Below are 26669 nucleotides of genomic sequence, written 5' to 3'. Positions count from 1 at the left end.
GCACATCTGCTGCATTAATTTGAAACAGACCTAGTCCTGTGCTTCATGGTTTTGTGGTTAGACTTAACAGATTGCTTTGGAAAAAATACTGTAATGGATTTGAGTGACTTGTAGGAATGAGCATGCAAAGCTATTTGCTTTCATGCTTACATTACATAAACAAATCTTACATGTCCAGAACAAAGTAAAAGACCATGTATATTCCTTTTATATTAAAATACTGAAGACAAACCCATTCTCAACTGTATTGAAATGGAAATTAGGTACCGAATGCTTCTAACAGTTAGATGGAGGAACAGGAATTGTAAGAAGGAGGAGCAGAATAAAAGAAAAGAATCATAGAATTGTTTAGGTTGGAAAAGACTTTTAGGGCATCAAGTCCAACTGTACACCCAGCTCTGCCAACTCCACCACTAGACCATGTCCCTGAGTGCCACAGCTACACATCTTTTAAACACCTCCAGGGACAGTGATCAAATCTGTGACTTCTCTGGTCAGATTGTTCCAGAGCTCAACAACCTCTTCAGTGAAGAAATTTTTTGTAACACCTCATCTAAACCTCCCCAGCACAACTCGAGGCCATTTCATCCTTTCATTTGTCACCTGGGAGAAGAGGCCAACCCCCACCTGGCTACAGCCTCCTTGCACACAGTTGTGGAGAGTGATAAGGTCCCCCCTGAGCCTCCTTTTCTCCAGGTTAAACACTCTCAGCTCCCTCAGCCACTCCTTATAGGACTTGTGCTCCAGACCCCTCCCCAGCTTTGTTGCCCTTCTCTGGACCTGCTCCAGCCCCTCAACGTTCTTGTATTGAGGTGATGATCACTGCCCTGCTCCTGCTGGCCAGACTATTGCTGATACAGGCCAGGATGTCACTGGCCTTCCTGGCCATGTGGGCACACTGCTACCTCACTTTCCACTGACTATCAACTGGCCTAGGTAATTTTCCACAGAGCATCTTTCCAGCCGCCCTGCCCCAAGCCTGTAACGCTGCATGGGCCTTGCTGGACCTCGCATCATGGGCCTCAACCCATCGATCCAGACTGTCCAGATCCTTCTGCAGAGCCTCCCCACCCTCCAGCAGATCAACACTCCCACCCAACACAGGTCACTGCCTTCACTGATCCAACCTGCAACCTCTTACACCTGGTTAGGATGGGCAGACAGCATGCTGAGCAGATGAGCCAGCCTGAAATTAAATCTACCTCCTCATGAGTGTGCTTAAATGACACAGTGAGAACTTGTACCAGCTGACAAACTTGTTCCCATCTATCTTAATTAGCACTACAAAAATTCTGCGCCTGGTTTGCCTTCATTGGTAATTTGAGAGTAGAACTTTTTCTAGGAGGTGCAGCAGAGCAACAAATATTCTTCTTACAAAGAATATTTCAGCCTTTGTCTCTCAGCATTGTACAGCTTATTTTAGTTTACACAAAGAAAAATAGAAATTTACAAGATGCAGATTTGTAAGACTGTTATAGAAATTGTATTTGTTTATATACTTAAAAATGGTAGTCATAGTTTGGGAAAAGAAATTCTTAAAAAAGGTAGGTAATTTTATGTGACTAGTCTTGACACCTTCCTGTCAACACTGCTACAAGAGGCTATACTGTATTTCTGGGTTTTAGAACATGTCCTTAATACCTCTGTGTGTACCTCTGGGCAGATTACATGCAAATGTCTTGCTCAGCACAACCTGTCACATTTCCAAAGAAAAGCAAATAAAACCAAAAATCCATGTGCTCAGACAACTCACTTCTCTCTGGCAAATCACAGCAATAGCCTTTATCAACAAAGGTATTTAGGTTATAAGGCTAAAGATCAACATGTCTTTCATGTTGTTTATTTTTTTGTACAGGGCATTGCTCTGGGTATTAGCAATGTATATTCCTTGGCAGGATTTTGGGCAGATTTGTGGAAGATCTATTTACCTAAACCTATTCAAAAGACAGTAGGTTATCTGAGGAAATGAAATCACCCAAATGGAAAGATCTGGAGGGAGTATAAAGTCAACAATGATAAAGCAACAGGGATCTCTCTAATGAGATATTTTAGTATTTTTGCATAGAAATGTAGGTAAGTGAATAGGTAGCATGGTGCACATAAGTGAATTAGTTTTCATGCCATTGCACCTAAAACACAATTTCAAAGTCACTGGGTATGTAAAAAATATATCACTTCTTGTTATATATTTTTATATCTTTGTAAGACATATTGAGAGACCAATATCTACTGGTTTTCTAGTGGTTTTAGCAAAAGTAGTATAAGCTATGTAAAAATTAGGTAAATGCTATCTAAACAGTGCAGAAATCAAAATAACTCTGATTTGTCAAAAATACCTTTGATTTCTCAAAATATCAGTGTTTTGCCATTAGGCATTATTTATTGATCAGTGAAAGCACTGCCTCAAGTGATTTAGGCTGGCTCTTTCTATAGTTTTATAGCCAAACTACTTGGATGCGACAGAAACACGAAAAAACTCTCTGAAATAAACTTCTTACAGATGAATAAACTACTTTCAATCTTACTTATGCTATCTGGAAACCTTTTGTATTACTGTTGGTTTGTTGTTTTTTTTAATTCAAAAGCCTTGAATGTCATTCTCTGCCTCAAAAATCTGACATAATTATTTGCTTCTTCTTACAGAGCTACCTGGAAATTAGAATACTCTGTACAAAACAAGATCTCATTTCAAACTTCAAAGAAAAAGTGGAAATGGGTGCCAGCCTCTGCTCTCTGATACAGCTCCTGGAAGTAACAGTGATATTTTAAAGTACCCTGATTGAAAATACATACATGATTTATTTTATTATTTAAACGGCAATTTTTCTTTGATTCCCTGAAGAGTTCTGCTCTGCATACAGTCAGTGTCTGCGAAGTACAGGAATGAATCCAAATTTAGTAGCATGTTTAAAGAAACTGATCTTAGATGCTACTATGCATATATTTAAATATACAAATATCAAAGAAGATTTTGTAAATGGTAGTGTTGGCTCTAGAATGGCTGAAATAGAGGATGAAATTAAGGAAAGTTGAGTCCAACTCAGAACTGCTTATAGATAAAATTGTTTAGCTTTTTATTGCTTTAAGCATTTAAAATTACTCTTGAACAAAGATGTACAGTGAGAGACAATTCTCCATCGCTTCAGACAACCTTCTAGGGTTTTGTCATCTTTACCTTCTATGATTTGTGTGCTATATCTGTAGAGGAAACAGATACATATAATTTTTACTAAAAAAATCCCCAAAGGAAGCATTTATTTAAGGATTTATATGTGAACTGCAGTGAAAGTTGAAGCTGAAGGCAGAAAGGCGAGGCAGATGTTTCTATGAATTGTGTCTTATAAGATGGGAGATATTTAATGAAATTGGGAGGCAGGACATCCAGGAGCTGGCAATAAATTGCTGCTTTGTGTAATTTATGCTCAATATATTGATCTCACTGCTAGATAATCTCACTGAGAGTAGGAACAAGCTGGAGTGAGCTCATGAAAGAAACACAATTAGACGGGGCATGAGGCTGCTGCTGTGTCCCATGGATGTACTGGGAGGGAGGGAAAAAATAGCTAGAAGAGACATTATTTTAGATCTTCTTTATTGGCATTTTAGACTAATCATTTGAAGAGACAGAAACTGAGTCCTTGCCTGACATGGTGATTTCTGTGTCCCACATTCTGGGACATTCTCTCCCCTCAGGTGGCTGACCAGGATTAGGGGCTGAGCCATAGAAGCCTCACCCAGCAGAGTGGGGCTGCCAGAGCTCCCAGGAGCAGCACAGCCCTCTGGGGTAACCCAGGCTGACTGAAGGGCTCTTTAGCCAACATGAGATGGATCCATGGGAAATGGTTTTGCTGCTGTAGCAATCTCACTGCCTGAATCCTTCCACCTCTCCTTCAAAGGCATGTAATTTAGTGTGACAGAAGTGACTGAAGCCAAGGGAAGAGAGGGAAGTCCTGCTGATGGTCTGGGTCTGGAAAGATGTCCCTACACTATGTGGACAACATTTGGTAATGCTCCTACTTTGCACAAAATAGACAAGAATAACTAACAAAAGAACTATGTGTGAACTACTCAGTCTAAAAATGTAGTCATTCTTTTACAATTCCAAGAAAAGAGAGAGCTGCATCTTTGTTTTGGAAATGCAGGCTGTGTAATATATTTTAATATAATGCAAAAATCTCTGAAAAATATGGAAAAAAAAAAGGAACGCCATTCCAGCTTTAGCACAGAAAATAAAACATGAATAGTCTTTGTATGTTTCTCTTCCTCTTTCTTCTAAAGACTTTCACATTAAACTGTAAGCACTCCAAGAAAGAAAGATGTTGTTACTGTGGTCAGTAAATTATTTTTTAAAACTTCAAGAGCATCTTTGAAGGTAGCATAGAATAGCACCATCTGTGTTTGAGAAAAATACAATATTTCTAAAAGGTCTTAATGAGAGCTGTGTCTGGTCTGAAAAATTTGATTTTCAGTGTCTTTTAACCAGATCACATTTTACTCCTACTAATTCTTTTATACTATGCAATATATTATTCATTCCAGTGATAAAGATTGCATGCATATGTGCAAATGTCTGGATATTTTCCTAGTTGATATTACCAAATTCAGCACTTTTTGTGACAGTTTTTTTCTTTTTTTGCAGTTGAGGGTTATTTTTTGCATGTATTTGGAAATGACTGACTGCAGGTTGGCAGCCTAGGTGAGGCTGGGAGCTTGCAGGCCTGCCTGTTATCTGACAAAGCAAATTGGTGGGGGAACTGATTCATCAAATAGGTTGGTTTTCTCTGGAAGGAATTGAGCACAGCTGTTGGAACAGGGATTACAGCCAGAAGTGCTGAACACCTTCTCTTGTGCTGATTTAGTCACTGGAGAGAGGGCTGAGTTGGTGATGGTGTTACTGAGGATGTAAAGATAGGGGAAGGCAGCTGCAAAGGGAAGGCAGGCTTGCAGATTTTCCCTGAGCAGCTGCTCAGGTTGCACTGCCTGAAAGAAAATGCAATTTTCAGTGGGTTCCTCAACAAGAAGACTGGCTAGCTATTTCTGATATAAAAAAATGAATGGATGTGAAGTTTGGTAACCATGGAAAGACACATTGCCAGAGATTTTATCTGGCATTTGAGCTATCTGGGTGGCATGACTTCAGATTCTCCTTATTGCTGCCCAGAGAAATTTTACCACAGGGCTTAGCAGTGCCTGAAGGGAAGCAAGAGGCTGCCAGTAGTATTGGCATCAAACCTGAAGCAGAATATTTGACTGCCTAAATTACCAGGAGCATGCTGAAAGATGCTGCTTACACCGGCAAACTGAATTTAATCTTCAATTTTAGTTCTGTGTTCTCTCTACCCAAACAGATCTTTCACCTACACAAGTACTTCCCCTTGCAAACACAGCCAAGATAAGAAAGCAGCTGGATAGAGGCAGCAGCCAGCATGCCAGGTGTGCCTGTGATACAAATGTTCACACCTGCTCTCTGTTTAATCTTCCAGTGGGCCTTCAGCTTGCATTCTAAACCTGCCCTGAGCCTCAGACCAGCAGTTAACTCTGGAATTTATTTTTCTGCAACTACAGCTCTTGTCTCCCTATGGAAAACTTAATTATGTGTCACAGCAGGGACTCCAATCCAGATGCTGAGATGAATTATTTCAGTTCCACTTTTTCCCTTTTCTTTGATAGTGGTAATAGCTGACTACCCTCAAAAAATCAGGGGGATTTGCCCGCCCAAGCAATTAAAAAAGTCATAAAAAGATGTCAGACATGAGTTCAAGTTAAGTAGAAGAGTAGTTTGACCTTAAAAATCATTTAGTTCCTACCCTCCTACCATGGGCAGGGACCTTCCACCAGACCAGGCTGCTCAAAGAAGAAATCCTTCCTCTTGATAATGTGTCTCTGCGCTTTGGGGAGCTAGAAATTGATCTTTTGGCAAACATGCACGTAAACCAAGTTTCCATGCAGATTCCACATCTCTGGTGAATAATGTCACCTTTCTGCAGTTCCATTTGTGCCAATGGTACTTTTTGTGGGTGTTTCCACAGCCAAACCAGACCAGAACATCAGGAATAGGGACAGTGGAGCCAGAAAACATCCCCTGTCAATGCCCACAGTGGAGGAGCAGCAGAGTCAAACCAACAGCTCCCACAGGCAGATAGAAAATACCACAGGAAAGAGCAAGGCCAGAAGGGACTTGGCACAGACCTCCCCTGACTTAATTCCCATTTTCTGCTAAAGCAGCTGGTGGCAGAAAGCCAACCCCATCCTTCAGTATCTGCTGCTGTGTTATCTCTCCTTCTGGTGAAAGGGAAGCAGATGACTTCGCAGCTTGAAGGCTGAGAAATTGCCACGCTTTCCTCTGTGGAATGTGAGTTTGGGTGGCCTCCACATGAGCCAAGACACAGAGCTCTCTTAATAACCCACCCTTAGGCATCTTATGGCTCTCTGAGTATTATTCTCAGAGAGCTTTAAGAGAAACAGTGGCCTACTAAAGGTGTAGCCTTTGCCTTGCTGCCCACATGGCAGCTGTGAGTACAAGCTGTGGGTACAAGTGTTCCTCACCCTGAGGAATCAGATCCCTTTGAGCTTGCTCATTGCCCCCAAAACATCAAGCACGCTCTGCTCCAGGTCTCCAAGCCCGAGGCCAGGCTTTGGCTGGTCACCTCAGAAAGGCAGAGCGACCCAAGGAGACCTGCTATGCTTGTTCTTTCCCAAAACATGCCTGCACCCCATCTTGCTCGTGGTTGTAACCACAGTGCCCCACACCAGCTGTAATCCCTCTCATCTATAGCTACAATATCCACCTTCACTGCTGAATCTTTTCATGTTTTTTACAGGTGTGAATCTATAGACAGCCCTTCCTGCTGCTGCTTGTCTGAAACAACAGCTTAGGGATTGGTGAAATTATCTCACACATAAGGGAAAACACAATGGATAATAACCCAATGCAATGAAATGAAAAAAATTAAATTTTCTTTTAGATCTTCTAACATTCACCTTTCTATAAAATTGTGATACAAAATGAAGATCAAACTGTAAAACTTTGCATTTGTGTTTGCATTCTCTCTTCCTAGCTAACAAAAACACCCTGCTTTCTATTTTTTCCTTGCTCCTCCAAAAGTCTGGGTTTCAACTCGTTATACTGAGGTATCAGAAAGAGAGCTCTTATGGCTCCCTGAAAATGCCAGATTTTAGCTGTAGTGAAGCAGAAGGGAAGTTCTGCCTCATACTGACAAATTTATAATAATGCATGATGAAAGCCCAAAGCCCAGCATGTATTACTTTAGTGCAGTTACATTTGAGAAGTGAGTTGTGCAACACTTTACTTGGTGTAAAACTCCTAAAAGCTGATTGCCTGGCTTTGGGGATTGCTACCAAAAGCAGGAACTTTGCAGGCACCTCAGCTCTGTGTGACAGGCCTTTACAACCAGGAGATGCTGGAGGAACAGCTTTCTCTCAAGCCTGATCGGTTGTGGGTTGATGGCTGATGACTCACATTGGAAATGAGAGTTTGAACCATTTTCAGCTGGGGAGCCAACATACTCCAGACTTTTCACTTCTGATAAAAGGCACTAATATTTAGGTCCTTTCTTTGAGATTTTAAATTTTGTTTAATAAGAGGTCTCTTTTCACTTGGTTTTATAGTCCTTCTCAGTGCTGCACCTGCTCATCCTACACATGGGAATAAGGATGGAGGAATAGCTGCTTTATGTTTTCCATCAGGATTCAAATCAGCTAAAAACACCATCAATACCATAGGTGAGAAAGCACTAAGACGCAGAAGAATGTGGGAATATATAAAAATTAGAAGGTTTAGGAAAGATGCGAGCTTGTCGCATCTTTCTTCTCATTGTCATAACAATGTAATGAAATTAATGCTGGAAAAATAAAAGCTCAAAACGCTGAATCCAGTAGCCCCGTCCTATTCATATATAAACTACCAGCATAACAGAAGAATTTTAGTGAAAACACTGTAAGTATGTGAGCTATTTCAGACATCAGTCTTGTTTCTGGACTATGCAACCTGTTAGGAGTCATAGAAAATATTAACTGCTTACATAAAATGAGGCAAGACTTGTTTGTTTTACCAGTCACACTACTGTCAGATCAGTTATTGTGAGATAAATTGCTTTTGCAAATTTAATCAGCTGTTCAAGGTTTGTTCGGGGTTTTTTTAAGTACAAGGAAAAAGCATTTGGAAGGTTTCTGCACTACAATTGTATGGGTTAGAAGAAAAGTGACTTAAGAACGCATTAATATTTACTTGACTTTACAAAACCTTTTCATAATTGAAGTGCTTGAAAGCATTCCACCCTTTACACATTTTTAATTTCTCAATCTTATCAAAGGCTGAGGATCACAATGTTTCCAAGTGAAAAATCCCCTTTCTTGAATGACTGCTTGCATGATTTCCCTTCTACAATTCCCAAACTTTATTTGCTCTGTTCTTTGTGAATATGCTAAGTAATCACTAAAATAAGGCAAGCCAATTTCAGCTCTGAAAAATAGATCTCATATAGCCTTAAAAGAGGAGTAAAAAGGAAGAGTTGCTGCTGTGGCCCAATTTTCAGCATCATATAAAGAACTGTATCTTTATAATCCATCCTCTTGCTTGTTATCAGAATTTCAAAATGAAACTGTCACCAAAGCAGATCAGTGCAATCCTTTTAAAAGTAATCCTGCTCAATTCTACCTGCTACACAGGGGAACATCAGCTTAACTTGTAATTAAAGAAGATTTCTCTAGGGAGACCTCAGATGCAGCCTGGCAGTTCCCAAGAAAATGGTAGCAATTATTGACCTCATTTTCCTTTGCTCTAACAATCAGATTTAAAATGACAGAATGGCCTGGGCTGGAGCATAATTCCTGACAGTGATGATGTGACAAGAATGTATGATGGTGAGGGAATAAACAAAAAGGAAATCAGTTAAAAATGAAGCAGTAGATAAAAATTCTGCCTCCTTCTAACAGCCTGAGTGAATACATCACTTTCTCAAGCAATAAACAACCCTTGGGAATGGGTTCTGGCTTGAATAAGAGAAAGTTTCCTCTGGAACAGGTAGGTCTTGAAGTTACAAGCAAAAAACCCCAATGAGTTTTTTTAGAGAGAAGTTAATTCTGTTTTGGTTGCTTTCCTAATTGTCTGTTCAGCTCTTGTTGACTTTACGAGGCATTGGGAAGACAGATCAGTGTCAGAATGAATTTTACATCAGCAATATGAAAGCCTGCACAGCTTAACTTACCTGCTACCAAACTACCAGGCTTGATAAAGGATGCCCAACCAAACTGCATCTGAAGGACCAGTATACAATTTCACCTTATATAAGAGCAAGACAGCCAGCTGCACTTTGAGAAGCACAGGAAAATAATTCTACCAAAACAAAGGATGCAATCACCCTTTTAAGGCTTTGGATTTACCAGATTATTTAGCTTTGGAACAGAATATTCCAGAAGTATATACTGGATGTAAAGTGTTTACCCAAAATTTGCCACATGTGCTACTACACAGTTTTTGCAACAATTATTTTGCATCCTACACTTAGACCCATACAATAAATAAACCAAAAGGGCACAGGGAGCAAATGAAATGGTAGAGGAGAATTACAGCAACAAGTTTATATGGCAGCTCAGTTTTCTCAATATGCCATATCATGATAAGTTTGTTTTCCTCACTATTTGCAGACAGATTTTGTTGCTGCTGAGAAGCTGATTCCATAAGTTAGTATAATGTATGCAGGACTTTATTTTGTGCTTTGCATACACAATTGATCATTTTTCTGTAGAAAGAAACAGGGACAAGCTGACAACATATCCTTTTTAGTACTGTGAAAATCTCTTCATTTTCTACAGCAACAAACTTCACGATCTAAGATGAATAGATCCTCAGCCTCTGCACATGATCTCATGTCTTGTTGGACAAAGAACGTTAAAAAAAACACAAACTAAAACAAAACTCCCCCAAAAAATCCAAAAGCAAGAGCTCTGATTTTCCCACAATCCTGGCAGTGCAGGAGGACAAAGGGCACTCTGTGCCAAAGAAGTAGGTTTCTTGGTTGCCGTCCCAGATGTCTGCAACTGTGTCCCCACGGCAGGGATTAATGTGCAAGGGACTGCCTGCCCCTCCTGATAGAGGCAGGGGGATCAAAAAGGATTTTATAAAATGTGTTCCCTGGCTGGGGCTTTCCCCCAGTGAGCAGTTTTGCCTGAGTTTCTTAATCAGTGCTGGGAGGTCCTCAGCTGCTGGCAAGGGAGACAAGGCTGGACTATTTGAAAATCTGTGTGGGTAGCATTTCTAGTTCCTCTGGGCACACTTAAAAGTAGGGCTGTGTGTTTTTCTCTTTAAAAGACAAGAAATTAAATTAAAGTACTAAAGTGTAAACATATAAAATTAAATAGTGTTAGAGTGCTTTTTACATCTTGGAATGTTTGACAGGCAATTGTCAGCAGCCCTTCAGAAAACTGTAAGGCAAGAACTCAACTTGTAAAATATTAACTAAATAATTGCTTAATTCAGACTTTTTCCTGCAGTCTTAATTCCCTTTATAGACACACTTTTGCCAAGCAAAAGAGTGGTAGAAGATTGAATACAGCCTCTGAAGCATGTAAAAAAAAAGAAAAACTATAAGAGATGCTGGAAAAACTGACAGCTTCCTACATAATTAACACTTGTTTCAAACCAGTCACAAAGTCTCATTGTCAGGATGTAGGAATTAGAAGGCACTTCTAACATATAAAATGCTGCAAGTACCGTATGTAAGAAAATGAATGAAATACAGCAGATTTTGTTTGCATCACTGAACCATGTACAATACACGTAGGCAATATCTTATGAATTTGTGAAATTCACTAGTATTAATTTCATACTCCCGAAGTACTTGAAAGTTGCAATAGCTAGGGACTGTGTACAGAAGCCTGTTTTAAATTAAAGGTTCCTGAATTAAAGGTTCCATGCATAAACAGAAAATTATAACATAGGATACCTTTTTTTTTCAGTAACAATGGTCCTGAAAATACTTTCATCCTCATGAGTGAAACAGTCTCAAGTTGAAGCAATTATTTAACTGCCCTGAACTCCTTATAAACATACAGAAAAACTAAATCAGAGCTAAACATCTGTGGCATTTTAAGTACCATGAAAGCCACAGTGCTGGCTGGAGAGCTGGACTGCCATGCACGGGCCTCTGAGCTGTGCTTCCCCTGGGCTGGGAATGGCACTGCAGGGCTGTTGGTGCTACAGCTGTTACTGCCTCAGATAAAGGCATTGGTTAATTGGAACTATCCAAACTGGAGCTCTTGAAATACACTGTACCGAGTTCAGGTGAGCTGTGCAGGGCAGTGACCTGCAGAAAAGAAATGGTGCTGTGTGCCTGGCAGCTGGCACAGCTGGAACAGAGAGGTGTTCATATCTTTGGCTAGCTTCTGCAGCAACTTCTTTAGTATAGATCCCCTAAACCAAACCCCTTCTGCCCTGCATTTTTACAGAACTCAGCCACCAAGTTCTTGTTTCCATAAATCTACAAGTTAAAGCCATACTTTCAAGCTTTTAACTGTAACAGTAAAACCAGAATTATATTTAAAACTAATACCTCTAATTGAAGATTTTTACTCACCTCTGTAAATTCAGAAAGCTGAGAAAGGAACAAAGTGGGATTAAAACCCACAAAAGCATATCTATAATAATGCTTATTATTAGAAGTTTGCTTTTTTTCTCCCCCCCAAACCCTCTACTGAGTGTCTTATTTATACATTAAATTTACTAAGATGAATTCTGCCCAGCTGTTTTTCCTTTGTGGAAAATTGCACCTATAAACACTGAGTTAAACTGGGCTAAGTACCTGCCCAAAGGCAAAACTTACCCTGATACATACTCTGTCTAACCTGCTCAAGTTGTTGAATTATACAAGGGCATTAAACCAGGACAAATTCCCATCCCCTTGCCCCTGGAAGAAGCAGGATATTTATGAGGGGGCATGTCCATAGCACAATTATAACCCAACACATTATGGGTAAATTCCATGCTGGCTGATGGAGGGACCAGCAGAATTCCACACGGATGTAACATTCTCCTTGGCCAGACTCACTGGACCCACTGCCAACAGTGGAGTGCTTGTGTCTTAATTTGTATCTTAATTGTATCTTAATTTCTCTTCAAAAACAGGGAGTGCAGGACTCAGGCAAGGTAACTAAGTCTGAGGTATGTGTGTGCATGTTTTCTATCGGTCCCATGCAGGGACTGGTAACATAGGTCAGGTTGTATCTTGCTTTAGCCACATCCTTAAAAGTAACAGCACTCCGCTCCTCTTGTTCTTACAGCTTGGGTGTGTTCTTTGTCCATTAGAGAAATGTTTTTCCTTGGTTTGCAGTCATTTGCTGTGCCATTACTTTGGGTAGTTTCTGCCCAAATGGATAGAACCTTTCCTGAGCTATTTATAGGGATGTAAGCTGGAAAAGGTGGAAGAAAAGAATTTGAGGGAGGGGGAGGTGTTTGTAGCATGCTGCTGAGGATTAGAGAGTTCACATCCCAGCTTCTAAGGTTTCAGCCTTAATCTTCCAACACATGCAAAGCCTTTCAATTTCACTTCGAGGTCATTACCCATGTACAAAACTGTCTAACTGCTGGGTGACAAATCTTGACACAAAACTCAGTGCAGGAAGCTTTTCAATTTGGAGTGTAAATTGTTCTGGGAAAGAAGCATGAAGTTTTCAGTAAAAATAACTACTTCTAAAATCTGTACCTTAGATTTTAAATCAAGCAGATTTCAAGCTTGTGAATTGTAACAGACATTTATCTCCTAATTTATCACTTGATGGTAGATAGCATTTACCATTTACTGCTGATTGAAAGAAGAAAAGTAAAACCCAAAAAATTCTAAAGGGTAAGCCTGTCATGATGTCTAACAATATGTAAAGCAAACATGACTAGAAAACATGCAGTACTTCAGTGGGTATTGCTGGTCGTGCTATACATCTTGTGCCTTTGTAATTATGTCCAGTATTAGAAGATCAGCTTTCTTGGTGGAGGCTTTTCACACAGCTAGCTTTCTTCAGCATTCAGGAAGATCATCTGATAGGATCAGCCTAAGCTGACCTGGAAAGTCAAGCACCATTGAAGCTGGGAATTTCCATGTGCCATAACAGCTCCATGAGAGCCCTGCACCGCTGTGGCTGTCACTGTCACACCGCTCCAGACTGAATTAATTGCTTCTCAGAAGAAACAGCCATTATAAAGACAGACATCATTTGGAAAAATTTTGGTTCCCTTGATAGTTAAGCATCAATGAGGTTCAATGCTGCTCCAAAGTGGAGTGGGAGAAAAACTAGAGTTGCTGGCAAGGTCAGCTTGAAGTATCTGAGACCTGATATACATCACACACACTGATCAAGTACCTCTTTCCAGAAAACGAATATCCTCACCAGCTTAGGTTTCCAAGAAGGATAAGCATCACTTCTTACTTTGCATCATGTGTGTGCTGTTAGGAATAACTATTTGAAGAGATGACAATTTCTTATAAGTAAACGCAATAAATACGTTTGTTCTACAGAAGTTAGAAACAACACTGATGTTTCTTGTAGCTGATTTAAGTTTCAGTACAGATAACCTTAAAAACTAAATAAATAGATAAGATAATAAAGATAAAATCAGAACCTTCTGTACTCAAAAAAACCCCCAAAAAACACCAACTAAGGGAGAAAAACCAACTAGCAGACACAGAATAATTGTTTGCCAGTGAAATGCTTTGTCTGACAGAGTGGCAAAGGTAATAATGGTAAATCTAGTTTATTTAATGTCATATAGTACTAAGATGTTTCAGGCAAAAAAGCAGTCCTAAGAAGCTTTCCCATGGAAAACCAACTATAACAAGAAATATATACCTATGTTTAAGTCTGTGCAATCTATAAATGGGGTGAGGGAGTAAATGTGTGGCAGTTGTGAGAGTTAGGTGAGCAGGTAAAGCAAAAGGATTCCAAGTATCACTGATTTTAAAGAAAATCCATCTATTTAGAATGATTTCTTTTATGAAGGCTATAAGAAAGAAAGTAGGAGGTGATGTCTGAAGATGTCCTCTGGTACTTTCCCCAGCTAGGTATAAACACTGTGTTATTTGAGGGCTCTAATTGAAATCGAAAGCCTCCTTCATTCTGACTGTGCATATGTCTCTCTCCTAATTTAAATTCAGTTACCTGCATTATTAACCTGAGGAGTTGATCAGCTGTGTATTGATCAAGATATATCCTAAACTGGCTTATGGAGTCAAATGCATGATCATTTCAGGCAACGAATTCTCCAACACCATCTAATGCCGGATGGATGAATGGAGTGTCACAGGCATTTATCATCTACTTTGCTATTGATTTCAGTGTTCTTAATTTACACTGACTCATTATTTGAATAATATTGCATCCTCTTTGCCGAAACAACCACCTTATTGCATCCAATGAAAGCCTCTGAGAATTACACTTACTCCAGTGTCTTATCAGTGCTGTTCATTTTTGGAGGTGGAACAGTGGGGAGACGCCTTTGTAAAAGAAGCAAGAACACGTGAAACCCCAAGTTTCCTAAGACCAGGGGACTAGCATGGGTTTCTCATTTTCAGCTGATCAGGATGTTCCTTATCCTATTGAGTGCTCAGGACCTGTTAGGTTTACTAAGTGTCTGCTGTATGCCTGTCAAGCTTCAGCAAGACCTGAGGTTTTACAAGCCAGAATATTGAAATACTCACACTCCTTTAAATTCAGGAAAACACATCTGGGAGGGAAATGGGACAGCGCTGTCTTCTTTCCCTTTTACACCTGTCTTAAAGACACTGCTCTCTGTCTTGGCTTTCAACTTTGTACCTTTCCATCAAACCACTTTCTGATCTGAATTCTGACATCTCCCAAAGGTATCTGGCAAACAGAAGAAAATTACTTCATGATTGATGAAAAAGAAATTATTTTGTGAAAAAAAAAATTCTATTAAATGTAGTCCCGAAGGGACATTTTAGTTATACCAGATTTGAAATAAAATTATGCTGCAAATTTAGTAAATGTAAAATGGGAAAAAAATGGTTCTTTTTCTCCAAGGAGGTTATGAGAGCTATTTTTTAGTTTTTCTTTAAATTATTGTAATCAAAAGAACTCTTATCTAGCCTTTTATCTTTGAAGGGTTTTTGCAGATACTAATAAAATACAGGCTTACAAAGTCTACAGCAGCAAGGAAGAAATAACTGCATTGAATCCAAAAGGTTTCCATTTCAGTTTTCACTAAAATGGAGATGTATTTCTATTTTGCTGAACAATAAAGCTGAATGCTACCTCTTCTGTTGCCTTGCACAAATTGCCAGTTTTAAGGAAAAGTTTCAAATGTGTTTCAGCACCAAGAAATCACAAGCTGTATCTCAGCTTTCAAAGGAGAGCTTGAAGATCCTGTGATGCTTTTGTCACATAAAAAAAAAAATCTTAGAGAGAATATGTAACTAAATTTCTGCCTGAAAAAAGAGCCCTGGAAATTGAAAAGAACACTACAAAACTCGAGATGTGATGTACTTAATTTTCCTGGTTCTGAGGAAGGACTGATTGAACAGCTCCTTCTCATGGCTCTTAATCATCAAGCTGCCAGATAAAGCCAATAGCTCCAGTATTGCAACAGGAAAAATTTCCAATGTTGCTTTTAAGGGTGAATCCAGATTCTTCTAACACATTTTTCAGTGGATGTACCTAATTTTTGGGAGAACATTTGGATTTCTTAGGTAACTCACATAAATAAGCTGTCTACTACTTGGAGAATGATGATCACTGCTGGCTGGAAGACATCTCTCATTTCTGTTTTCAGTAGCAGCAGGAAGTGGGAAGAAGAAAGGAACCTATGAAGACTTTGCTAATCTGAACTGGTTTCTGATACACTTGTTTTCTAAGTCTTTGGTTTTTCTTTTTCCTCCATTAACTTGAAAATATGGAGTTTTTGTCTGGCTTCATGCATACTTTTCTGTCAGTTTTAAAAGCTATGCCTTGGAAAGAAGTCGAGTCAAGTGAGTACTCCTAGGTATGAAGGGCTGATTTTAAGATTTAAATCCACAGTACAGTCTGGTGTAACAGCAAAGCAACACTGAAATGCTACCCTAGGAAGACACATAATACTAACAGCTGAGAGGACAGATGCAGCTGGTTCTAAAAAATATCCCATTGCATGGGGTATTTTTCATATCACACAAGCATCTGAATTTGGGGAGGAGGATAATTTTGAGTAGCCAGTCACAATGCAAATTGTGTAAATTTACTTCATATATATAAAGGTATTTAAATAATAAATTGACAAGTATATAAATATAAAAGCATATAAAGACTTAATGATTTTTACCCCTGGCATTGCATGGATTACTGACAAACTCTGAAAAAAATTACATCATGTGCACAGTAAAACATGGTTCTGGCACAAATACCAACTCCTACCAGATCAGACCTTGCACAACCTCACAGCTAATCTTTTAAACTCCAGTAAAAGTAACTTGGCTGGCTGCAGCCAGCAATGGGAGAGAAAGCAGGTGTGGACAGTAATATTCAGAACTGCCATACCAAGAGATGTGCCAATTCCCTGACAAGGAAATCACTCTCAAAAAGTTTGCCAACCATTTATTCCTTGCCAATTTGAAGGCACTTTGCTTTTTGGAACGGTTTTATCCATGCTTACAGAAAAATGCAAGAAACAGTCTTGTTTTACTTCTAGTTGGATGTGAAAATGCAAGTGTAATATAAGGAAATAAGGAAACAGAAGCTGATGCCTGCTTTCCAAAGTGTCACTTGAGAACACAAAACAACAATTAAAGAAGGAAATATCTTCTCCTATAAACTGGTCCTTAACTTTTTTTTCTTCCTTGCATTTCTCCCTTAAATCCTGGAGGGCAAAACCCTGTATTTCAAATGCTAATTTATGTTTTGGACTTCAGTCATGTTTAAAGAAGACGGCACAAGGAGAGGAAAGGAAATGACAGTTGATTTTCAAGCTTAATAAAGAAGAAAACAGAGGGTATGGAAGTCCTCTTATGTCTCCTCCTCCAAAACAATTCTCAATTTTCCTCTTTTAAAACCCTAAATGAACCCTAATGAACTCCGAGGACACTTCTTCTTAAAATTGTATGAAACCCAAATAACAGTGCACTGTCTGCTGGCACAGGATAAGAGGGTGCCCAAGCTAATTAGCTCCCTTTCTCCATCAGCCCCAACAGTGGGTATCCTAGAGTTTAATCCACACATAACTGGAATTTTAAAGCCCAGACTCTTAAACCCATTACACCATGGAAACACCCAGACCGACACTTTCCTCAGAATAAAAATGCTAATGACTGTGCTGCACTAATGACAATGCGCTAATGATACAAAATGTCTGTAAACTGCTCCAGTTATTGTCACCTAGAGGAAATAACAACAGCTGCAGACTTTTTATCATGTGTGTAAGTCAGTCCCCCTGTTAGGCTGCTGTACCACATTGTCTTTGCTGGCTAAAAAGCTTCACGAATGGTGACTACTGACGAGCATCCTGTAGGAAGTTCTTTAAGAAATAAGGGAAGAATGGTTTGGTTGTGGCTCCTAATGCTTGGGTTTAGGACATTTATTTGAAACTTGGTCACCCTACTTCTAATTTTCATTTCTTGCTGTGTTTGGTTTTCAAATGATGACACAGAATTTGAGCTATTTCTTGCTTCATTTCCATATCTGTCCTCCTTAGGGTGAAAAAAATCAAAATCTCTCCAACCAATGATGAAAAGGTAATGATCTTAATTTTTTATTCTCTAATTACATATCTTTGTATACAAATTTCTACCAGAGAGCCTGTGATTTATTTCACTGTGGGGTGCTGACCTTTACCACTTTATCACAGTCAGTTTTGACTAAAAAAAGGACGTTCTGGGCAGTTTAAAAGTCATTATCTAGATGAACTAAATATTTTAAATTTAATATTTTATTTTAATTAATTAATTAATTAATTAATTAAATATATTTATTAATTGATTTAATTTTTTAAATTTATACTCTGTTCTTGTTAGACTTGTTAGACTTTCAAGTCAGAAGACTTCCAGTATTAATAGCAATATAATGTTGTCATTTCTTGAAGATGTAAAGAATTCTAATTACACTGCTAAATCTGAATTTATCTATTCCTCAAAAACTTAAAGTGGCTTTTGCTGTTAATTAGGTAGATAAGATGCCCCACAGAAGTCATAAATATTCACTTTATTTCACATTGTACTCTACTTGTCAGCTGTGCAGCAGTCCCATGGGTAAAGACGCTGTCACTCAGATAGTGTGGCCCGTGTATTTAGCATATGACAAGGGAAGCCATGGAGGGTTTATCCAGATAATGGATTTACAAGCTCCACTGTTGCCAGGCACTCAGAAATTGGCTGATTAATTTGGTGTACTCAAATTCTGAAGTGTGGCATTTGTGATGTGACAGAGCTGCACGTCCTGGGGTTGTTTCTTCTCTGTTAGAACTGGGCAGTCCTCCTCGCACCTTTCCACCACTGCCTCACCAGGCAGGCTCATCCCAGCAGCTCTTGGCTGGAACAAGCAGTTGTGCACTTAATTCCATCCCCATAATTTCCCTCCCTTCTCTGTTACTTTCTGTAATTACAAATCAGACAGCACTTGTGACATATTATTTTATCATTGAATTTAGACTTCAGACACTCTTTGTGTGATGCTTAATAATGTCTCAGCTTTTAAATCAGTTTTACAGGCAGTGTTTAACAAAACACAGGAAGAATTATGATGTTATTCTATTTATTTACACTTGAATTTTGCTTAGATAAGGGAATAAACCAGCCCTTTATACATTCCTTACTTTGGACTTTACTAATGCCTCAAGAAAATACTATTGCAGGTTTTTTCCCAACTTTTGATTGAGTCAGAGGTTCAAACTTAAAGTGTTTGCCTATGATTAACCTTTTTCTTCAATAAAGTCAAGCGATGCTATAAAGTTAAATGAATGTAAAATCGAGTTCCTGATGAACAAGAGGACTGTGCTTTTTTTCACAGATCAGACTGCTTGTAATGAAGATACAATGATCAGTCTTCAATAATCAGAGGACCTTCCTAGAGATGAGAGGGATCAACACCAAGGGCATGCAGGTTTTGGTATGTGCGTATCTGTAACTATGAATGCAAATGAATTGGTGGACTCTTACTACAGTTCCTGGAAGGTTTTTTCCCTAATCAATTTCACCATGTGCCAAAGGATTCAGTGTCTCTTCTTGAGTTTCTATGCAAGCAGAGCCTATCTTTCCTGTTCTATATGCAGCTTCTCAGCATGTTTTCTCATAGCCCATTAATTCTGTGTCAGCTGGCAACCCCCTGCCTTGCTGCTCTGGTTCTGGATGGCAGGGCTGCTGCAGTCCATTCCCTCTTCACTCTGCTGGAGCTGGAGAGATCTGGTGGGTGCTGTAGCACTGGATGTGGTGTCATCAGGTATTTGTGCTGAGCTGATCTCTGTCTGATGAAAAACATTTTCTTCCAATTTGCGTGCCACTGTTCAGTGGCTAGAACATCGCCTTTGCAATCATCCTTCTCATGCAGTATTCAGAGAAACTAACAAACACCAATGGACAATGAGACAGGGGTTTACTTTGGCTACAGTCAACAAAGAAGAGGCATTTTTTGCTCTCTCTAGGGCTCTTTGCGTATGTTCTGCAATCAGTGTATGCCCACACCAAGGTCCATATCCTGATATGGTGGCCATGACACTTATGAATGCTTAGAAGAGTTAGGTGTCTTTCTGTGTTGACTTCAGATTACAGGGGTATCAAAACCTCTGAAGGAAATGAAAAGCATATTCTAGCTTCTGTCTCTCCTTCTACCACTGGATTCTTGTATAGGTATAGATACTGGCAAAGGATCTATAATATCTAAATACAGTCCTCATGTTTATGCTTACCTTAGTGCTACCTAGTCTCTTTGTAAGCATAAGTTGCCATGACTGTGCAGTGCTATAAACCCTCTTACCCCATGAAAGTGGGATTTGACCCCATGGAAAATACACTGACAAATCAAAATGTGTAATCGGTTTAAAGTTCAAGGGTGCAGCCAAATCCTGAGCCAGTGTAATTTGACCTAGATTCACTGAAGCAAGGAGAGCTGCAGTGAACTACATAAACAGAAGAACCAAGCCACTGTGGTTGCCCTCATACGGTGAGGATGATGAGGAAATACTAAATGCTTTATGATGGCAGTGGTTTGCTGCTTCAGCAAAATGTAGTTTCAAAACAAACAAACAAAAAAGTTTTCTTATGCAACTTTCTACAAATAATAGTGATTATTGAACACCCAGGATGCTGAAAAAACTCTCAGTTGAGTTTAAAGGACACTAGCAACATAAGCCTGCTTATCTCTATTTCTATACAAGTGAAGGGAGTGCTCAATCAATGTTCCCACCACCTGGGCCAAAAATCTGTTTGTCCTACATTTGCTCCTGATACCTTTGGTAGTATACTCCCATGTCCCCATGACCCCTTCCCCCCAAGCTCCAGGTCCATCTAGAAATCGATGTGCTGTAACTTTTAACCCTGCATTAGCATCACTGCAACAGCTTTCATCAATAGCTCAGGTATTTGTTTCAGGAGCTATTGTTCCAAAGACACTCTTTCCAAAGTAACCTTCAGCCTTTATACTACTTCAAGGGCTTTCTCAGATTGGCAATTCTTTCCTCAGAATGCCTTTATGTATGAGTAACAAAGCTTGGGAAATGTTAGCAACTTCTGAATGCTAAGATTACTGGACATACAGAAGCGCAAAATTTGCTAATCCAAACCCACGTGTAGCTCTGAATGGTGACTTCTGGTTATTGCTTCCAGCCATTTCAAGAAAAATGTCAAGGTTAATTGAACAGCTCTAGGAAGCAGAAGGAGTTAAGGGTAGGTCTCAGCTATAATTTCCATTGGTATGAGTTTGCCAATGCCTATGTTACCAATTAATGCTTCCTTGATTTGCACCAGTATAACTGACTTCATCTCAGTCCTGGAAGGAATTAGAATGAAAGATTTTAACTAGTTCTGGATATTTTACCTTTCTTTCCTGCTGCCTCAGTACTCCTGAGCACCTGGGTATTACCTGTACCAATTACTGATAAATAATGTACATTACCTTCTGCAACACCAGGTATCTTTGTAACCTTCTTCCTCTGCCACAAGGGACACATTATCAATGGCTGGTATTCACTAAGTCTTTGTGCAGCTGTGGTAATTTAGTCATAGCTTTTGTGCTTGTATTCCAAATTGATAGAAATTCAATTATGTCAATTCAATTGTCACTCTAAGGGGGCTCAGGCAGCATAAACTACTGCACCAATTCAGGTCTTTTCAGTAGGGTCTTGTCATATCTATCATCCCAAAGCTGAGTTGGTGGCAAATAGAATACACAAGAGAAACAGATTCAGACTGACAGCAGGTGTACACATGGCTTTTAGAAAGAGGACTGAAGTTAATTCATAGAATGACTATTCGGATATTATTAATGTCTGGATTTATGGGGGAAGGAAGGGTCCAAACCAATTTTGGTTCAAGGAAGGCAGAATTTACTATATGTGATGCAAAGACATTTTGGGAGGGAAAAAAGTATTTTTGTTGTTAAATCATATAAAACAAAAACTAGGCTCAGTTAATCATGTCTCAAGCTTCTGATACAACAAGCTTTGCCAAATTATTCATCCCAATGTGCCTCAAAATTTAAGGCTGCAAACCACTTCTTTGATAGTGTCCTACTTTGTAAGGTCGGCGGTACACTTAATGCATTGCTGTTTATAAACAGGATGAGCCCCTTTGGGAAAATTACTATGACTGCAAAGACACAATGTGCTATTGGGAATCGGCACTGCTCTCTAAATAGGTGACTTCATTGTTCCACTTTAACTCTTTTAAATGCTGAACTAGAATCTAAAACTCCATTGTTCATTCATTACATGGAGAAAAAAAAAATAAATGAGGAAGTGTTCCACTACAGATTGCATGGCTAAAGCAAGAGCTTCTGTTAAGATAACAAATTAACGGGAATAATCGGTTTATGTAACACGCTCAAACGCACCTCGGGGTAGAGCAGAATGCACCTGCTCGGAGCGGGGCAGGGCGCAGGGCAGCGGGGGAGATGGATGCCCAGGGGCTGCGCTCCATCTCTCGCTCCCTCTCTCCATCCATCCCTCCCACCACCCAGGACCGCGTTCCTCCACGTGCCTGTCCCCGCTCCCGCCGGGCTCCCGGTGCTGCGCGGCTGCCCCCGGGGCTCCCTGTCCCCCATCCCTTCTCCCCCGCTCCCCAAGGGTCCCTCTGTCCCTCCCTCCTTCCCTACAATGCCCAAGCTCAGCCGCTCGACCCGACCCGCGCCGGCGGCTCGGGTGCCTGCCGTGTGGGCTGGGGGCATCTGAGGCCGTGCTCCCCCTTCCCCCCGAAAAATCACGCCCGAACGCGGCCCCGCAGCAGCGGGGGTAGCGGCGGGGCGGAGGGCGGGCGGGCAGCGGGGTCTCTCCGCCGGCCCCGGTGGAGCGGGGGCAGGGAGGAGAGGGCCAGGGGGCCCGGGGGATGTGCGTGCGCGGGGAGGGGACGCAGGGGTCCCCACTCACCATGGTGGCGGCGCGGCGCTGTCCAGGGTATCGGCGGCTCTGCAGGCGCGGCCCCGCGCCCGCCCTATAAGGCACCGCCTTCCCCGGCCCCGGAGCGCCCGCCCCCGCCTGAGAGGGCGGGCACGGGCAGCACGGAGGGCCGGGGCTCCGCGGGGCGGGCAGAGACGAGCCGGGCCGTGGGGAGGCGGAGGGTAGCGGTATCTGGGCAGGGGAGAGCCAAGCGGGGCTGTTCCATCACCCACCCAGCTGTCACGGCAGATGGTGGCCGTTCGCCTTTGTTGGAATCCACCCTGTCGGGAAGATTCAATTCACTGTCGGGCCTCTTTGGGAGCAGACAGGGTCACTGAATCTGTTGGATTCAGCTTGGGTTTGCTCTGTGGCCCAGCACCCGTTTTTACAAGCTGAACTTCTCTAATCTGAAGCCCTGAATCCTGCACACACTGTGCTGAAGTGAGATCCACCACTTGGAATGGTTACCAGTTGGTCTCAATAATCTCAGAGGTCTCTAAATGATTCCACGATTCCAACTGTGGCATTGCCAAGGAGGCATTGTCTGTTAGGGAGTGACTGCTAAGAAAATGTTCAGGCTGGCTAGGAGGGAAACAAAAAATCACATAGAGCAGGAGCTACTGATCCCATCACAACTCAGCCTCTGACACACAACAGAAAAAGAGTCAGGGACGGAAGTGGCTTTGTGCTTGGTGTAACAACCAAACAAAAATCTCACACCTTCAAAAAGCATTTTTGTTCCAAGTGGTAACAAAGTCTTACAGCTACTATAAAACATTTATTTAAGCTATCAAAGCTGGTTGAAAAATTCCTGCTTCTTTATCGCTGCTTTTAATAAAGAGATCAAAATAATATTTCTTTAAAACTATTACTGTTTTTTATTTTTATTTTTATTTTTATTTTCTAAAGGAAAATTTGTCAAGAAATTACATATCCATACATGCACTTCCATCTCTGCCTTCTCAATTCTGTGTTCATAGTTTGGTTGACCTCAGCTCAGAGATGTGTTTCCACATCAGTGGGACAAACAGTGGAAATAAGACAAGAAGAGCATGTGTGGTGCAAGACTGGTGTCATCTTCACAAACTAAAGCGTATTTGATGTACAGACATGCTGTACTTGTCAAAAATGTAGCACTGATGTTCAGGAATTTGATATTTCCTTCCTGATTGGCTCTTTTTCCATGTGCTACTTCAGCCCTTGCTTTCTCTTGGATCTAGACACAGAGGTCCACCAAAGGCAGTGAGGATGGTGATCTTCTGGGGGCTGCTGCCTGCCCAGAAATGATACTGCCAAGAGTTCATGTGAAAGCGTGTACTTATGTAATTTCTAACCCACTTTTACAGACGCAAACTTGTTTGCTCAAGCTTCCAAATTCCAGCATGTTAGTCCAAACTAACTGCTCCAATTCCTGAGGTTGACCTGCCAACCTTTCCCCTACTTCATCTTTTCCATAGGTTATTCATTTAATTCTTTGTCCATCATTACGAACAATGTTGAAATACTGAGGAGAAATACTTTCTATACCTATTTTTCCCACAGAGAAATTGTTCACTAAAGAGAAAATTGTCCTCTTTATCCAAAAAACTTGTCACTCTTTAGGTGCTGTAGAGGGAGGAACAGTTTGGAAGCTGACTGACATAGAAGTGACCCAGTGCATTGCAGTGCTTTGGCTTCACAATTTTTATTCCAATTTCTTTATAGTCCAGAATAATCTGGGTTAGTGTGCCAAGCCAAATCTAGACCTAAAAATATAGTAATATGAGGTATTTTTGTCTTTATTCTTGCTATTCTTTGTCTAAAACAGAAAGGAAAACTATGTTCAAGTTTGGTAAAGATGTCATATTTCTAATTTATTCAGTTCCTTTCTCCTGAAAAATTATATTCATACTAATTGATACTTTTCTTCCTTAACTAGTTTCCTTCTACAGTAGCAACTTTCTTTTTTAGAAAAACAATTGTGTCTCCAGTGAAGAACAAATAGGATTCTGGTGGCATCTAAGAGAAGCTGTAATAGCATTATGGATATTTTTAACACCTCTCTAATGACCTGAATTTGGAGATTTAAGGGCTGTGGCAGGATTTGGATTCATCTGTTTTGTAGGGAGAGTGATGCCATGCATTTATTTAGATCCCAGGCACTAAGCAGAGCAGACCTCTGCCAGTCAGCTTTCAGTGATTGTTGAGCAGCACATTGTCCTGAGATAAAAGGCAGAAAAATAAGTTGACATATGGACAAATAGACTTGCTTAGTTCCAGCTGAAATTCCCTGAAAACTGGCAGAGTAAGAAGAGGCAGTTTAAACAACACTTCATTCTGGGGCAATGCTGTTACACAACCACCACTGTTCAAAGTACAATACCACAGGGACTGAGCTTGAGCACTGCTGGTCTAGGGGTGGTTCTAGGTTGTATTTTATCACAAACTACCTAATTTACAGAATCACAGACTTGTTGAGGTGGGAAGGGATCTCTGGAGATCATCTCGTCCAATCAACCTGCTCAGGCAGGGTCTCCTACAGCCAGCTGCCCAGGTTGGTGTCCAGTCAGGTTTTGGGTGTCTCTACATCTTAGGAAAAGCACATTTGAATTGCAATGACTTCAGAGCTGACAGATCCCACTGGGCCTACAGCTTGGAAGGAAACAGGGTGGACAAGGTATCACTGATCAGTCAACTACTAGCAATGCTTAGATCCCACTAAGTTTCAACCAGCAGGAAAAAGTTTCAGTTCAGGAAAGAAAAGCCTTTCTGTCTCCCACTACCACGTCAACTGCTAGCAGTCACTGCTCTTGACCTGACCATGACCTCTTCCAAAGCTTGGGATTTAAACTCAGGACAGGCCTGTTTCACAAAATTGTTCTGCCAGCAGCCTCTATCTAATTCACTGGCAAAATGTCTCTTCTGGCTCTGAGCATCTAGCTCAGATGAAAGAGGATTCATTTCTTGTATTATCCATTCTTTTGCTAATATTTTGGCATAGAACAATGGTTATGTACCTGCAGATTTCAATTTTGCTAGTGACATCATGGGGAGTTACAAGATCAGTGTGACAGAATTTTATAGAATCATAGAATGGGTTGGAAGGGACCTTAGAGATCATCTAGTTCCAAGCTCTCTGTCATAAACAGGGGCACCATTCTCTAAAACAGCTTGCTCAGGGCCCCATACAACCTGGCCCTGGCCCCTGCCAGGGGTGGAGCATCCACAGCTTCCCTGGGCAACCTGTTTCAGTTCCTCACCACCCTTACAGTAAAGAATTTCTTCTGTATATCGAACCTATATATCTCCTCCTTCAGTTAACTTTTGTTAATTTTATTAACTCAGAACTGTCAGTAATGAAACTGCATGCGATCAAATCTGAGTAATTAGGCTGAAGTGAAAATTTGGAAGTTTGTTTCCTTGTACTTCTCTGGTATGGTTAGTTCTTTCTAAATGTTATTTTCAGCTTTGAAACTACAGCTGGTGTAATATGTCCATAAAGCCAATGCCTCATTAAATTGCCAACTGCTAGCAAGTAAAATAAAAACTAAGTCAAAATAAATTTATGCAGGTAGAAGCACTGAATTGAGCAATTGTGGAGCTCTGAAGTTTTTGTAGTAAATATTTTGTTTTAGCACCCTCTCTCGGACACAAACCACCACTGCTGGTATTTACTCTTACAGGGCTTGACTAAAGCTGGAAAGCATTTGCAACAGGAAAAGTGCTCAGCTGCAGTCACAGATACAGCTTAGTTATGTATTTTTGTATATTCTATAAATTAACATAAGTAGAATTTTCTCATCCCTCTTAGGCTTATCATCTTTATACAAATAGTCTGTGCTGTTCATTTAAGTCAGCCAAGAACTGGGAAAAGCATGAGGGCTCCAAAGCAAGTACTGAAGCTGAGTTGTTACAAAAGACAGTAGCTCCTCGCTGCCTGCATGTCTCCTGCGAGGAGCCTGCTGGCGTTAACAGCTGGGAATTGAGGATGAACCTCAATTTTCTCTCTTACAGCCACCAGTATTTGGTGTTAGGCTAGCTTGTGGAGGTCTCATCTTCAGACCATGGTCTTGCTATCCACAAAATACATATGTCTGCCTACCAGAGTTCACAGTGT

General features: G+C 40.5%; 1 protein-coding gene across 1 annotated transcript in view; it reads right to left on the bottom strand.

Moving 5' to 3' along the window:
• The window catches only part of ELOVL2 (ELOVL fatty acid elongase 2), a 51461-nt gene extending 28872 nt beyond the window's left edge, over positions 1-22589 (bottom strand). Inside the window, exon 1 of the mRNA XM_059481993.1 lies at positions 22565-22589. Coding sequence (XP_059337976.1) covers positions 22565-22567 — 3 coding nt within the window. The 5' untranslated portion in view covers positions 22568-22589. The remainder of the gene's footprint in view (positions 1-22564) is intronic.
• Positions 22590-26669: the final 4080 nt, after the last annotated feature.

Source organism: Ammospiza nelsoni, chromosome 1 (genome assembly GCF_027579445.1).
Source record: "Ammospiza nelsoni isolate bAmmNel1 chromosome 1, bAmmNel1.pri, whole genome shotgun sequence".
NCBI classification, from domain to species: domain Eukaryota; kingdom Metazoa; phylum Chordata; class Aves; order Passeriformes; family Passerellidae; genus Ammospiza; species Ammospiza nelsoni.
This window is presented reverse-complemented; position numbering and strand designations above follow the sequence as displayed.